Source organism: Cicer arietinum, chromosome 4 (assembly GCF_000331145.2).
Source record: "Cicer arietinum cultivar CDC Frontier isolate Library 1 chromosome 4, Cicar.CDCFrontier_v2.0, whole genome shotgun sequence".
In the NCBI taxonomy this organism is placed as follows: Eukaryota; Viridiplantae; Streptophyta; class Magnoliopsida; order Fabales; family Fabaceae; genus Cicer; species Cicer arietinum.
The window spans coordinates 1695072-1710824 of NC_021163.2; the positions used below are offsets into that span (position 1 = coordinate 1695072).

The 15753-nt window shown below is 34.9% G+C and overlaps 2 protein-coding genes across 15 annotated transcripts in view; one reads left to right on the forward strand and one right to left on the reverse strand.

Annotated features, from left to right (window-relative positions):
- Nucleotides 1-29: 29 nt before the first annotated feature.
- HSFA6A (heat stress transcription factor A-6a) lies at nucleotides 30-5130 on the reverse strand. Of its 3 annotated transcripts, none has more exons than XR_012162725.1 (4): nucleotides 4475-5130; nucleotides 2620-3583; nucleotides 2431-2519; nucleotides 30-982 (listed from the first exon to the last, which is right to left on the reverse strand). XR_012162725.1 is itself a non-coding variant. In XM_073367583.1 (2 exons), the coding sequence occupies exons 1-2, from the start codon at nucleotides 4772-4774 to the stop codon at nucleotides 2813-2815; spliced, it is 1071 nt and encodes a 356-aa protein (XP_073223684.1). In that variant the 5' UTR covers nucleotides 4775-5130; the 3' UTR covers nucleotides 2614-2812. The 3 variants fall into 3 exon arrangements, 1 of the variants encoding a protein (XP_073223684.1); XR_012162724.1 differs by having other exon boundaries at nucleotides 30-993; XM_073367583.1 differs by lacking the exons at nucleotides 30-982; nucleotides 2431-2519 and having other exon boundaries at nucleotides 2614-3583.
- A 2152-nt stretch (nucleotides 5131-7282) lies between these two features.
- The window catches only part of LOC101494572 (probable inactive protein kinase At3g63330), a 30136-nt gene continuing 21665 nt past the window's right edge, over nucleotides 7283-15753 (forward strand). For 4 of the 12 annotated variants that reach the window (XR_012162727.1, XM_027333908.2, XM_073367598.1 and 1 more), the window contains exons 1-7: nucleotides 7285-7807; nucleotides 7918-8179; nucleotides 8546-8651; nucleotides 8746-8887; nucleotides 9098-9359; nucleotides 9659-10026; nucleotides 11056-11129. Coding sequence is in view for 8 of the 12 variants with exons in the window: in XM_027333908.2 (XP_027189709.1) it covers nucleotides 7519-7807; nucleotides 7918-8179; nucleotides 8546-8651; nucleotides 8746-8887; nucleotides 9098-9359; nucleotides 9659-10026; nucleotides 11056-11129 (1503 nt within the window). In the remaining 4 variants the exon portion in view is untranslated. Of the gene's footprint in view, nucleotides 7808-7917; nucleotides 8180-8545; nucleotides 8652-8745; nucleotides 8888-9097; nucleotides 9360-9658; nucleotides 10027-11055; nucleotides 11130-15753 lie in introns of all 12 variants that reach the window. The other 8 variants (XR_003472536.2, XR_003472535.2, XR_012162728.1 and 5 more) reach the window with 5 other exon arrangements.

Here is a 15753-nt window from a genome sequence, read left to right on the forward strand (position 1 = left end):
GTCAAATGTTTAAAAAAAACGAAAAAAAGTAGTCAAAAAGTGGACCAATAGACCCCACTAAGCCCACAAAGTTTAAGGGATTTATTACGAGACTTTTTTTAGATCTTTTTAACTATGAAATTTTTTTGCCTATTCAATATGTGAACTAAGACCAATAATTAATGAACTTCTGAAATTGACACTTATACCTAGAGTTGCTGCTCATCAGTAAAATGGCCAAAGTTGTTGCAATTGAAACATTGGACCTTCCTCTTATTGAACTTATTTACCCTTCTTTCCATTTATTGTTCTTTCCCTTCCATTTCTCATTTCCACCCCCATTTGGACACATGAGCTTCTAAAGCTTGTTCACTGGATTTGGCAGCAGATCTTTCTATTAAACGAATTTCATGTGCCTTTAAAGAACTTTGAAGCTCCTTAATTTTCATATCCTCCACATTCTTGGATTCTTCAATAGCAACCGCAATATGATCAAATTGACTAGGCAAAGTTCTCATGATTTTCTCCACAATCATCTTATCAGTGATGATCTCTCCACATGTCTTCATCTGGTTCTTTAATGCAAGCACACGAGTGTCGCCTAAGAGCTTGTAGTTTCACCTTATCACCAGTACTTCACAAGAGAATCCCACGCCTCCTTGGATGTAGTTGCATTTGACACCTTTTAAAGTTGTTATCATCAACACATTGATGAATCAAGAACATAGCTTTACAGTCCTTCTTGGTTTCTTTGAGCAACTCTCTCTGCGTCAGTGGGATTTTCACCCAATTTATTGAACTCGACTGTGACCAGTTCAAGAACATCTTGAAAACCAAACAAAACTTTCATTTGAGTATGCTGTCAATCCCAATTCTTGCCATCAAGAATGGGGAGATTGCCAAGAAAACCACTATTGCTACCATTGATAGGCATTATGAAGAGAATTTCAGAAAAAACTGAAGCATACTCAAGAACACAAACACTTTGGAAAATCACCAAGAACTGTGATGGCTCTGGATACCAATTTTGTTAGAGGATGAATTTAATGTGTACAAAGTAATGAGAATGAAAGTATGAATGAACAATCTAAAATTTTATTGATTGCTCATCAAGTATTTAAGTAAACAACGACACTAACCAATTTTGTTAGAGGATGAATTTAATGTGTACTAACTAAATTGAACTAACAAACTTAACTGTCACCAACTACCCGTTAAGTAAACAACGACACTAATTGGATTACATCACAATAATTGTTGCTGATGTGGCATATATGGCTATACTTTTTGTTATGTTATTTTGTTTTCCCTTATTATAACTAACTTTTTGTTATCTCCCCTCTATTTGTAATACTCTTTCTTAGAGGGTTTGTGCCTGTGAGTGATATGATTATTCACATAGTTTGATTGAAAGAATTATATTGAGAGAAACTGTATGAGAGATTTATTGGTGAGCTTTGAGTGTAATTGTAACTGAGAAAATTTTGAGAAAAACAGAGAAATGGAGAGGGAAGGGGAGCAATTCCTCATTGTAACCTTAGTTAACTCTTTAGTTGTCCTAGAGACATAAGCATCAATTTGTCGAAGTTTGTCATCAAACTCTTTTTTTGTTTCTTTCCTTCTACTGATTTCTCTTACGCATTTTGGATTAGAAAACTCATGCTTTGATCTTGTTCTATTTTTCTGCATACTGCTACCTCTGTTTCTGGTTTTTTAGGGGTTTATTGCTCTAACGGTTGCAATAACCATAGCTCGCACTTCTAGATAATTGACTTGAAGGTTGATACAAAATTCAATTCTAGATTAGAGTAATGCTGTAAAAATAGTAATTGACCTGTATTATATTAAAAATATATGCATTGTAAAGATTAACCTTTTTTGAAGGACATTGTGAAAAAAATTTGAAACTCGATAGCATGTTATGTTAGTTTCTAAATAATAGGTATATTTGAAGTGGTGTAATTGAAATTGTTACAGTTTGTTCATGGGAGGTAGGTTGAATCAAGACAGAAAAATTTAATCAAATCTAACGAGACCTATTGTTATTTTCTTTTCCCTGTTGAACTTCACAATTGCAGACAAAGTCCATACAGTTAAGCCACTTAGCATGCTTGGATTAGAAGACTACTTTGAAGGATTATATGCTCAGTAGCACTGACACTTCTGATCGAATGCGTGTTCCACTGTTCGACATATGTTGGTGGTGTCAGACGACAATACGACATTAACACATTGATTACATTCAATTGATTCATTTTCTCAAATTATTATCAATGTCGACGTGTTAGTGTATGTGTCGGTATATGTACTTCATAGATTATATGATTTGAGACCCTTAATCCCACCAAATTTTATACTAAAACTGTGTAAAGATTGACAAAATATACTAAAGCAAAACAAATAAATAAGAGATGGCATAAAAGCATAAAGTGGTACGAGGAAGACACAGACCTATTTCACAAACTTTCGTCATAGTGTTCATTCAGTTATGCTTGTTGGAGATCAGCTACTTCTTGTTCATCCTACATCTTCTGAGTAATCTACATTAATTAAGGTAATAATAAAAAAATTACAACAGGCAATGACATATTTGAATTGATATGATGCACTACATATACATATAGGGGCTAAAAATTGAACCTTGAGATAAATAATGACAATTATTACTATAAAAGAATCTTGTCCCAGCACCAGCAGAAACCTACCTAATCAAACTTAAGAGAAAAGTGAGATAATTTGGATTTAAACAAGTACTACAAAAGAATATATAATAAGGATATTATTGGAAACACCAAGAAGTAAATTATTTTCCTTCTGCATGGAAGAGTTGAAGCTAGTGAACTGAATGAAAAGAGTTAATCCTGAATTCTTGATTCAATGGTTCACTTGAATCATTTTTATCTTCAGCAGTCGGTAGGCCAAATATACCCTCAAATTTCACACTAAACATTAGTTCTTCCCAGAACCCTTCGTCATCAAGTACTCTATCCCTACTCTCTTGTGATTCTAGTGTCTCAGGTATTTCCTCCTTATCCATCTCCCCCCTTCCAAAAACTTGAATTTCCATAGCTAGCATTTCCATCTCTGAAACCCCAAATTCATAATCACTTAATTCTAAAGGCTCAACTTTAACAACACTGCTTCTTCTTTCTTCACCTTCACTGCTTGATTGTCCAATACCTAGCCTTCTCTTTTTGGCCATGGTTTCTTCAAGCTCCTTTTTCTTCTCTTTTTGTTGGAGTAGTTGGTGGATAAAGGCAGGGTTTTTCATAGCTCTAGCTAAGAATGACATCATCTGTTTCTGCTTGGTTTCTATCCCTCGTAACTTTTGCTCCATCTCAAGAAGGTAGAGTGTGGTATTATATTGCTGCTGTCTAAGACTCACAAGCTCCATCATCAATACCTGCTTCTGTTTCTTCAAACGATTAATTTCTACATCCAGTTCAAAACTACTAACTTCAACACTGTGACTCTTTCCTTGCTGGGAAGAAGTAGTGTGAGAAGGTGTCTTCTTTCTCCTTATGTTCTTCAACAGATGTCTCTGACCTTTGAGGAATCCTTCATTTGCAAACTCCCATCTATCTGAATCTATTTTTCTAAAACCCTGTAAAATATTGAACACCACAAGTTCACAATCGGTATGAAAAAACATAAACAGCACATCCATAAGACCCATAAGGGTGGCTTAAGTGAACTCCATAGTGTCACATAACTTAGAAACAATCCATTCATGTCTTGTTACAATTGTGTAACCCTTAAGAACCCATGATGAGCCCCACGACATACATAACATATTGTTAAAAGACAAGTTGCTTTAGCAAGCAATCGTTTTTGTAAATTGTTGATATGTCACTCTTCTTCAACAACAAAACTTGTCAAGGAAACATTTTCTAAACTTAAAATCTTTAAGAACATGCTTTCTAAGAACAAATTTGAAAATTTGAGTTGGACCTGAGTCAACTTACAAAACCAATTCGTAAGGTAAGGGGACGTCTCCCATTTATAAACATATTTTGGTGATCCAGTGGATCTTAGATGAGTTCTATACCATCTTAAATTCGAGTTAAGTCTAAATCAACCCTACAAAACCAACATGTAAGGTAAGGGGATGCCTCCTACTTACAAACATATTTTGGTGACCCAACAAATCTCGGATAACTTTGATATCATCTTAGAATTTGGGTTAAAGAACTAAGTCATACTTACAAACTGACTTATAAGGTGAGTTTCGACTTCACTTCTATAAATACAATATCAAGTCATATCAATATCTTATCAGATATGTAAAACTGAAACTCTTAACAAACAGTAAGTGTCATAAAAATTACACTTCAGTTGCTAAAAATAAAAACATTGTTGAATACAATAGTTAATTGTTTTTTATTGAATTAAACAAAAGAAACTTGTAACGTTGACTATAAGGAAAAAACACAACAACAAAAACAAGTAGAAGAAACAAAAAAAATTGTATTTAGACAGTACTAGTAGTACTTACATAAGTGTTTAGTTGTCTGATAAAGCTTGAGAAGTTATTGTGTTTGAAGTATCTTGGAAGGAGAAGATTGGAGAAGTTATGTGGATCCGAAACAACAAAGCTGGTGCCACCTCTGCTCCACGAAACTATGTGATTGGTGGTCGTGTCGTCCACCACATCAAATGTTTTGGTGAGGAATGGTGGGGGTCCTATCTCATGAAGTTCCTCCATTGGCAACGGAGGTGGAATCGTTGGCAGGTATTCATTTCTTAATGGTAAAGGTTCTACGTATTCTTCTTTCACTGAGTAAACATAGTTCATTTTCAATTTCTTTTTTATGGTAAACTTGATGGGTTTTGCAGTTTCGATATGTGAAATTTGGCTGTTAATGCTTTGAAGTTGGTTGTTCGTGTGATGAGCGGATTAATGTGATATTGAAGTTATTAACCATAGAGTGGGAAGTTAAAAGATTATATACATAGAAGAGAATAGTGAGTGTGATCAATAATTGAATAGAAGGTTCTAGATATAGTTCCTCATTATCATGTAGCAATTGGATGAGATGGAGAAACTGGGTGGTCCCTTGGATCGGAAATTTCTAGACGCAATCACAAAGAAGGATTGAGCACCTTTGTTTGGGTACTCTCTCCGTGTTTTTAAAGTTTTCAATACCTACTAAAAAATTCAATAAATTGAATAAAAAGGAGTAAATCACTGTATATGTCCATCATTTATTTTCTGACGATATTAAAATCTGCTGATGTGTTCGTGCAATAGATTTTTTTGTATAGTCAATATTTTTTTCCTCAGTACAAAATAGCACTCTCAATCTTCTATTTTTTCAAATATTCTTCTCCATTCTTCTTCCCCTGATCTTCTTTTAAGTCATAAATTTCTCAATTCCTCTTCAATTGTATTTACCTTAATCTTCTTGAACCCTAAAAATATTTACACCCCAAAGCAACAAGAATCTTAAATTTATCAAACACAAATTTTTATTTTAACGAAAATAATAGGGGTGGAATTCGATCAAGGGATGTAATAGATTTAAATATATCTGTTGATTCCAACTCTAGGTTGAATGTGTGTTCAATAAAGGACATAATGGTCATTACTTATTTGTGGGAATTACGGTAAATTCGTTGATAATTTGAGAGTAAATAATAAAAGTCAAGGTTCGAAAAAATGTATCAAATGTTTATGATACGTTAATAAGTTAGTTGTGTTTTTGTATTGAAATAGATACCCGTATGCAGATATCAATTATAAAGATGAAGTTACTTTATTTCAACCTTGTCATAAATTTTATAAGAGTTAACATAAATTTGGAAACCCACTAGTCAATATCAATTATAAGAATGAAGTTATTATTTATTTATGTTACTGTGTTATTCACTATCAGTAATGAGTTTGTATGTTATGCGCAATCAATAATGAGTTTGTTCGATCACACTTAATGACAAACCACAAATATTTTTGATATAGGCATAATATACCATATGTAACTTCAAGGCATGTTAAGCCAATTACATCCAAAACACATTGTTTGTAAACAACCACCCATAAGCTAAATGCATAATATGTCATAAAAACATTGTTTGTAAAACACAACCAATTCTTTAACATATCATAAAAATTTAATACATTCTTTTTGTTTCTTACTATTATTATTTACTCTCAAATTAGTTATTGAATTTACTATAATTCTTACAAATAAGTCCTTATTATAATGAATATCATTTCTCTTCTTGAACACATATTAAACCTTTAGTTGAAATCAACACTGAGATTTGAATATCTTGCATTCCTAATCACATTTCACCCATCATTGTCATTAAGATAATAATTTGTGTTAACAAATTTTAGGATTCTTGTTGTTTTGGAAAGTAAATGTGTTTTAGAATTCAAGAAGACTGGGGGAATACACTTAAAGAATAATTAGAAAATATGTGACTTAACGAAGATTAAGAAAGAAGGATGGAGAAGAAGATTGGAGAAAAATAGAGAATAATATTTAGGGAAGAATCATGGAGAAGAAGATTGAGATTTCTATTTTTTTATAAGAAAAAGAAATTAACAATTTGGTGAACAAAAAATATGTTGCATGAATGTTTTTCTTAGACACTTAACGGATACATCAACAAACTTTAACACCATCATAAAATAGAAGTTGACAAATTGACTTAACTGATAAATAGTTGACAAAGTCAGATACTATATTAAAATATTGATAAAGTCAGAGATGTGTTTTTTAGAAGGGTTATAAAGCTAGGAATCTATTTGGTAGATTACTCGTATAAAAAAGAATAGTTGTTATCCATAACACTCAGTTCAACCGGCAAAAAGTAAAAATTATTAAGTTGTATATTATGTCTCATACGAAACCTTGCAATTGTGTACAAATTTATGGTAACCTTGCAATTGTGTACAAATTTATTTACCATTTTATCTAAAAAAAAAGGTTATTTAATCAAATTATTATATTAACTAACTGCATTATGTATTATCATATAAGCAAGAATTAACATTTGCATAGTATACTGAAAAAAATAATCAAAATTATATTCATTTTGAATTTTTTCTAAAAGAAAGAGTATTTTAAACAAATATCGATATTAATAATATAAATTTAATTTATAAATTTATATTATAAATTAATTATTAAATTATTAAAATATTTAACTTTTATATAATTATGATCAAAACCACGCACATAATAATTATTAGTATAATCTTCTTATTTTAATAACAGTAGCGATTTAAAATTAAACTCATCGAATATTTTGCTGTTCTGTATTTTGTTGTTTTTAATTGTAGTTTTCAAAATAATTGTGAAAAAAATACATTCCTAAACAACTACGAGTATACGATCCATCCAATTGAATATTGGCGCGGCTACTACCTGCTTTGGCGCAATCGGAAAATCTGATCCTAACGGAATTGAAACGAAAAATTCCGAAACAAAAAAAAAAGAGGCACTTGACTTCCAGCGGAGAGTGAATGCGTGCTACTGCAATGAACATCATTTTCCACCACCTTCCAATTTCTCATCTCAATTTCCAAACATGATTAGAAATATTTCACCACAACACCTATTATTCGCGTTAGGGTTTCTCCTTTCCACCACAGTAATCCCCTTCGCTCGCGGCGAATCATCCACGTGTTTGACGGTTTATAAAAACGGTGGTGCTCCGGCTGTGTTCAAATCCCCAAAATGCCCCCGCTGGAACCTCTTCGAATACGGTTCTACTTCTCAAACCACGGCGCGTTGCCAATCCGCGATGCTCCAAGGTCGAAGAAAATCTCAAGAGGACCGCACTCTCTGCGTCCTCGACGTTCGTATTCCATTTCCCGGTAACTTTTCCTAATTCTTTTTTCTATCTCTCTTTTCTCTGTTTCATGTTCCAGAAGCTTCATCGGAAATGTGAGTTCGTTCTAATTTTATGTGTTTGATGCTGGAGCAGGTGCAACGAGGATTAAGGAGGTTGTGGTTGGGATCGTGGCGGTTTTCGATGGTCATAACGGTGCAGAAGCAAGTGAAATGGCGTCGAAACTTTTGCTGGAGTATTTTGTTCTGCACACTTATTTTCTTCTTGACGCCACGTATTCTGTTATGTCGAAGGCATCGGGAACGTTGCTTCATAGGAGTGATTATGATCACGTAAACATACTGCATAGATGGAAAGAGCTTTTAGGTTCGCAATCGCATGAACGGCATTCTGAAAGGTGTTTTTGCAATTACATTTTTAGTTTTAGTTTTTATTCATAGCTTATAGCTGAAATGTCTTTTGGAGCTCTAGTATTGTGTATTGTCAGTGATTAGTTTTATGCAGAGATTGAATGTCAAAGTGACATGTTAGAGCTTTCTGTTTATTAATTTATAATGAATGTGTGTCATTTAGAAAGGCCTTAGGTACATAGCGATATTCATGTGGATTACTTTTGAATACAATTTTGTTGACATTTGGTTTGGATTTGGAGCTGTTTGATTGGTTTGCTAGTGTACTAAGTGTTTTAAAGAGCGATTAGCTTTACATTCGTTTTTGTGTCTCACATTTGTGTGTCTAATCTCAACTAGAAATACTTTTTCAGGTTTCAGAATACATTTTCTGCAAATTTTGGTGATTCTTTTCACTTGGAAATTTTGAAGGAAGCATTGTTAAGAGCAATCCATGATATTGATGCAAAGTTTTCTGAGGTAAGTTTGACTTTTTCTTCTCTTTTACAAAACTTTAATTTGATACTTTTTCATATGTGTTTTTTTATTGACATATTTCAATTGAACTATGAAGGAAGCCTCTAGAAACGGTCTTCATTCCGGATCTACAGCAACCATTGTATTGGTTGCAGATGATAAAATTTTGGTTGCCAATATTGGAGACTCCAAGGCTTTCTTGTGCTCTCAAAATTTCCAGTCTCCTAAGGAGGCTAAAGGTGAGAAATACTATAAAATATAACCAAAACTCCATTGTTAAAGATATAAGTTTATCATGCCATTATTAGGATATTGTATATTATCATGTTGTTCCTTTCTCTTGTCTACCTATATAATAATATTATGTGTGGTTATGATAAGGTGACCAACATACTTTTTATTTAAAGGAAAGATGACTATAAGGTTGTTAGTTTTAATTTTGTTTGTAGCCTCTTTATTAAAGCTATATAGGCAGAAAGAGCATGATGGTTCTGTTTCTGTGTGGGATCGCGAAAAGTACAGATTAGCTTCTTCCCACGGGCTAACTCATTTTGCAGTGAAGGAATTGACTAGTGATCACCATCCAGACAGAGAGGATGAAAGAGCTCGGGTGGAAGCAGCTGGTGGTCAAGTTATAAATTGGGGTGGTTTGCCTCGTGTAAATGGCCAGTTGGCTATTACACGGGCTATTGGTGATGTATTCTATAAAAGGTAGGTTTGGTGGAAATTATTTTCTTTAACTCGAAGCTTATAATATTATGTGTATCTTTAGCCTTATGTCATGTTCAAGGTGGTTCATGTTGGATATACAAATTTAAACCTACTCTCTTGCTTGTAGTAAAATTAAATCCCAAAAGGTAGGGAAGGGCTTGTGCTTTGTGACTTTGTCCAGGCTTCAAACCCAAATCACTAACGCATAAGGGGTTAACAATTTAAAATTTCAGGATGACTAGTTTCTTTACAATTTTGTGTTGAATTCCTTACACATTTCTTATAATGAATTTCAACAGTTATGGAGTTATATCTGCACCAGAAGTGACTGATTGGCAGTCTCTAACTGCTAACGATAGCTATTTGGTGGCTGCGTCTGATGGAGTCTTTGAGAAGTTGAGTGTGCAGGATGTCTGTGATATGTTGTGGGAAGTACCCTGTTTTAGTGACATGAGATCAAAGTGCACCTCTTCATCTTCTAATTCACTAGCAGATTTTATTATTAATACTGCCTTGAAAAAGGGCAGTATGGACAATATGGCAGCAGTTGTTGTTCCTCTGGAATCTGTCAAATTCCCTGCAAACTCGCTTAGAAGAAGCTACACTGAAAATGGGGATGCAGGTTTCCCATTATTTGGTCTGGAGGAATCTGCTTACAGAAGCTCAGGTATGTTAAATGGGTTTCAACGATGAACTGCATATCTAGAATTCCAGACTCATTGCCTCAAGATTCCCTCCTTGTGACGATTATGAATGTGTATCAGTTTATGCATAAGTTATTTAATGTATATCATAATATCAACTAGGTTAGGTTCACTTTTTTGTCATTTAACAGGAAATTAATGTAAATACTTACCCTGACCTCTCCTGCAGTTTTAAAAGCCTATGCTTCACTGCACTTGACTCCCCTATCTTGATTTTTAATCAAACAACTACCGGTGTTATAATTATTCCATATGCCTACTGCTTTCCATTTTGCTCGGATGAATTTTTTAAGTTTCACAAACCTCAATTAAAGTCATTTTAAAAAAATAAATTTATTCAGATGAAGAGGAAAGGAAGATAATCCTAAGCAAAACAATAAAGAAACAGTCAAGAAAAAAGAAAAAAATATATTATAGCATAGAAGGAAAAGTTAGGGAAGAGCTCTAGAATGCTGGAGCATGGGGGGAGCAATTGGGGAAGAAGGCACACAGGAAGTAGGGTACATGACTGACTGACTGTCATGGGAATACAGTTAAGATAGGGGAAAAAACATAAAAGGAAGGAATTTTGGATTTGAAGATGGATACTCTTAAAAAACGCTCCATTTATTCAGTTTTGCATCTTTCAAAAAAAACTCTTTGGCCCAACTTTGTTTAAGGAGAAGAGATGCAAAAAAAGGTCAGGCCAAACAATCTCTGAGTGACATGCAATAGCAAAGAGATGCATATAATAGGCATGCTATATATAGTCGTTCTACTTATCGACACATTTTACAAAGTTTGTCTTTTCTAGATGATACACTTGGTGTGCCTTTATATGGAACAATTGGTTATGTGATGCTTAAATTTGATAAAAAAAAATCAAATTTTCCGATGTATATGCTCTACCGGAACCTTAATTGATCAATGAAATTGTTTAATTTGGTTATTCCCTTATTTAGGTTTTTGTTATTGATTCTTATAAACTAACTTATTATTTGGAACTTTCTCAGATAATGGCATCTTCTCTGATCTAATGCACTTGGAGCACCCTCATCTACTAGATACCAAGTTTAAGCGAATATTGGTATGGCTGACAGCCATCAGATTTATTATTGTAAATTTATTCCTTATTTTGTTTATCTTATAAATTGAATGTTCCAATGAAACTAAGGAATCAATTATTTTTCCGAGCAGGCTAATTGTATTTTGTCAATTTTCAACATCCAATTCTTATGTTATGATTCTTTCAAAATATGATCGTGTCTGGGATGGGTGGGTAGCTCAACTAGTTTGAGCTAAGGGTTAAGAATTGGAGGACCCGAGTTCAAACCCGAGTGAAGGAAAAAAATACTAACAAATTACTAACTTTGGCCGTTTAAAAAAAATGGTCGGGTCAGCTGTGGAGTCAACTTTTGGCATTGTTGTTGTTGGAGGAAACCTGGTGTTGTAGAAGATTTGCCATCTAGGGAGTGAGTTGTATATTTCGAATTGAATGGAGAGGACCCAACTGCTTTACTGGAATTCTTGGAATTTTAATAGTTTGTTCTATGAATGACTCAAATCCTCTATCTTCTTTCCCAGTCTGTTCCCTCAATGCAATTGTTCGTACCAATTAAAAAGTTGAATTTCAGATAAAATTGCGGGGTTGTTAATTGACTGTATTTTGTTTGGTGGTGGGGTTCATAGATAGGGGGCGACAAAATTGTATATTTGTTTGAGACTGTTGACATATAGCAATCAAATCTGATATGATTGTGTTTATTAGTTGATTTTCTATTTAAGTTTATTTGTATTTTGGGAAAGAATCAAATCACTCTGATTTGATTTATTTCCTAATTTATTTTTCCTTTATTCTCTGCATTCGTTAGATAGCTGGCAGCATCATATATATATATATATGTTTGTACTATTTCAGTTTCAATAATAATAAGAAATTTTCATTCCCTCTCTTGTTTTAACCTAGCTGCACCCTAAAACACATGGTATCAGAGCTTCCGCTCTGATCATGTGGCAGCTCACCATGTCCTCACAAGAAACAGAAAAAAAAATGATTCATCCACTACTACAATACCAGAAAAAAATTCTGGTGACCCTAAAATCGTGTCAACCGCTACCACAGATGATCCACTATCCATAAACTTTGGTTTACAGCTCCTAATCCAAAAGCTGAATGGTAGAAACTATGTTGAATTGGTCCAAATTGTGAAGTTAGCTCTTGATGGCAAGGGAAAGTTAGGCTACTTGACTGGAGACACTTCTTAACTAGAGAAGAGCGATCCAGCCTACCAAAAATGGAAGTCAGAGAACTCCCTAATCATTAGGTGGCTGATCCACTCAATGGAATCTTCCATTGGGAAGCCCTACCTATTCATTTCCACTGCAAAAGAGGTGTGGGAAGTTGTACGCGATTGTTATTATGACTTGGAGAACTCCTCACAGATTTATGAACTTAAGACTCATTTGTGGCAGTCCAAACAAGGAGATAAAGATGTCACAACATTCTTTAATCTTGATAGGAGTAAGAATAAGTCGAGGTTTGGAAATGTATATGTGAGAAGGAATAAAAAGAATGTACAAGTTAGTTAGTTAGTTAGTTTGTTAGTTTGTTAATAGGTTAGCTGTTGTTATTCTGTTAGAAATTTGGGGAACCAAAACCTATCACTATAAATAGTAATGAGTTGGAGGCAGGGAAGGGAGAGGAAAAAGACGAATTTGGAGGACTGATTCATTGGGAACCAGTGGTTTCTCTCTCTAATCTTGTAACGATTCTTACCATTGAATAACACTAAGATCATAATCACTTTGATTCTGAGTATCTGATTTTTCTGTTTTACATTTTTTCGTATCTGTTTTACCAGTTTTAACACTGGTATCAGAGCACCGATCGTGGTGCCCTGAGAAATTGCTTCCACTGCGATCTGTTGCACGTATGGTTTCTACAAGAAGGATGGTGAGAGACGACGATAGTTGGAATCAAGAATGGGAAGAATTGCGCCATGAACGAGAAGAAATGCGCATGCGATTCGCAATGAATGAGTCACGGATGAAGAAAACTGAGTATTTGTTAGCCGCTATAGCTACCAAATTGGGGGTTTCGAGTGAAAATGTTTCAGTTGGAGACAGAAGCGAGAACGGAGAAGAAAACAATAATCGTCAACGGCAAAACAATTGTGATCGATGGAGGAAGCTGGAGATCCCTGTTTTTTCAGGAGATGACGCATTTGGGTGGGTCCAAAGGCTGGAGCGATACTTTGCCCTAAGAGATGTCACTGACGAAGAAAAGATGCAAGCCACCATGGTTGCATTGGAAGGACGAGCCCTTAGTTGGTATCAATGGTGGGAAAGGTGCAATTTGTCTCCAACATGGGAAAGCTTCAAAATTGCTGTGGTAAGACGCTTCCAACCATCAATGATTCAGAATCCTTATGAGTTGTTACTTGCCTTGAAATAGGAGAGGAGTGTTGATGAGTATGTTGAGGAATTTGAAAAATATATAGGGGCTTTGAAGGTTATTGACCAAGATTTTGCTAAAGGGATTTTTCTAAATGGATTGAAAGAAGAAATTAAAGTTGAGGTACGGTTATTCGAACTTCAAAATCTCACTGCTGTTATTCAGAAATCATTAATGATAGAACAAAAGAATATGATTTTAAAGAAGAAAGGGGATAGCTACTACTCTAGACCCACTAGTTTTACAAGAAATAATTCTAGTAGCAAGGTAGTGGCTATGGATTCAAGAAGTGTTGCTGATAAGAAATCTGAAATAGCTGCTAGTGGTAGTGTAGAAAGTAATTATGGATCTGTTAATATGAGTGAAAGATCTAGAAATAGAGGGGGAGACTTCAAGCATTTAACCGGGGAAGAAATGAGGGAAAAAAGAGACAACGGCAAAACAATTGTGATCGATGGAGGAAGCTGGAGATCCCTGTTTTTTCAGGAGATGACGCATTTGGGTGGGTCCAAAGGCTGGAGCGATACTTTGCCCTAAGAGATGTCACTGACGAAGAAAAGATGCAAGCTACCATGGTTGCATTGGAAGGACGAGCCCTTAGTTGGTATCAATGGTGGGAAAGGTGCAATTTGTCTCCAACATGGGAAAGCTTCAAAATTGCTGTGGTAAGACGCTTCCAACCATCAATGATTCAGAATCCTTATGAGTTGTTACTTGCCTTGAAACAGGAGAGGAGTGTTGATGAGTATGTTGAGGAATTTGAAAAATACATAGGGGCTTTGAAGGTTATTGACCAATATTTTGCTAAAGGGATTTTTCTAAATGGATTGAAAGAAGAAATTAAAGTTGAGGTACGGTTATTCGAACTTCAAAATCTCACTGCTGTTATTCAGAAATCATTAATGATAGAACAAAAGAATATGATTTTAAAGAAGAAAGGGGATAGCTACTACTCTAGACCCACTAGTTTTACAAGAAATAATTCTGGTAGCAAGGTAGTGGCTATGGATTCAAGAAGTGTTGCTGATAAGAAATCTGAACTAGCTGCTAGTGGTGGTGTAGAAGGTAATTCTGGATCTGTTAATATGAGTGAAAGATCTAGAAATAGAGGAGGAGAGTTCAAGCATTTAACCGGGGAAGAAATGAGGGAAAAAGGAGAAAAAGGGCTATGTTTCAGGTGTGATGAGCCCTATTCTAGGGAGCACAGATGCAAGAACAAGCAATTTAGGATGATTATAATGGAGGAGGAAGATAGTAGTGAGGGAGAAGACAGGGAGGAATTGGGGGTAAAACAATATAGTGCTATTCAATTATCTTTATGTTCCATGACAGGCTTAACTTCATCCAAATCTTGGAAAATTACAGGGGAGTTATATGGGAAACCTGTGATCATTTTAATAGACTGTGGGGCTTCACACAATTTCATATCACAGGAAATTGTATCTCAGTTACAAATAGTGGTGGAACAAACACCCACTTACACTGTAGAAGTGGGGGATGGTCACAAGGTAAAATGTCAGGGACTATGTAAGAAATTACGGATAGTGGTACAGAACGTGGAAGTAGAGCAAGATTTTTACTTGTTTGGGCTGAAAGGAGTTGATATAGTTTTGGGATTAGATTGGTTAGCCAGCTTGGGAGAGGTGAAAGCTGATTTTGGGAAGCTGGAGCTATCTGTGAAAAAAGGCAAACAGTGGGTCAAGATTTGTGGAGATCCATCCTTGGCAAAGACTCAATTGCAGTTTGGGGCTTTCATGCAAGTACTAAAGCAAGAAGGTGAAGGGCTGTTGCTGCATTGCATTGAAGAACCAAATTCCAAAAAATTGAATTCTGTACCCCAGGAGATGTTGGGTGTGTTACAAGAATTTGAAAGGGTGTTTCAAGAACCTCAAGGGCTACCTCCTAGTAGAAAGCATGATCATGCTATTCACCTAAAAGATAATGCTGAAGTTCCTAATGTGAGACCATACAAATGTCCTCATTATAAGAAGTCAGAAATTGAAAAATTAGTGGGGGAAATGTTGCAAGCTGGGGTAATTCGGCCTAGTATCAGCCCTTATTCAAGTCCTGTGATTTTGGTAAAGAAAAAAGATGGCGGGTGGAGGTTTTGTGTGGATTATAGAGCTTTAAACAACATCACCATCCCTAACAAGTTTCCCATTCCCATTATAGAAGAACTACTAGATGAATTACACGGAGCCAGTGTGTTCTCTAAGCTGGATTTAAAGGTTGGTTATCATCAAATCAGGATGAGGGA

Excerpts from the sequence above, each read along its gene's own strand:
- HSFA6A (XM_073367583.1), bottom strand. The coding sequence starts at position 4,774 with ATGAACTATGTTTACTCAGTGAAAGAAGAATACGTAGAACCTTTACCA. Across the intron at positions 3,584-4,474 it reads TCAGACAACTAAACACTTAT|GGTTTTAGAAAAATAGATTC; the intron begins GTAAGTACTACT and ends AATATTTTACAG.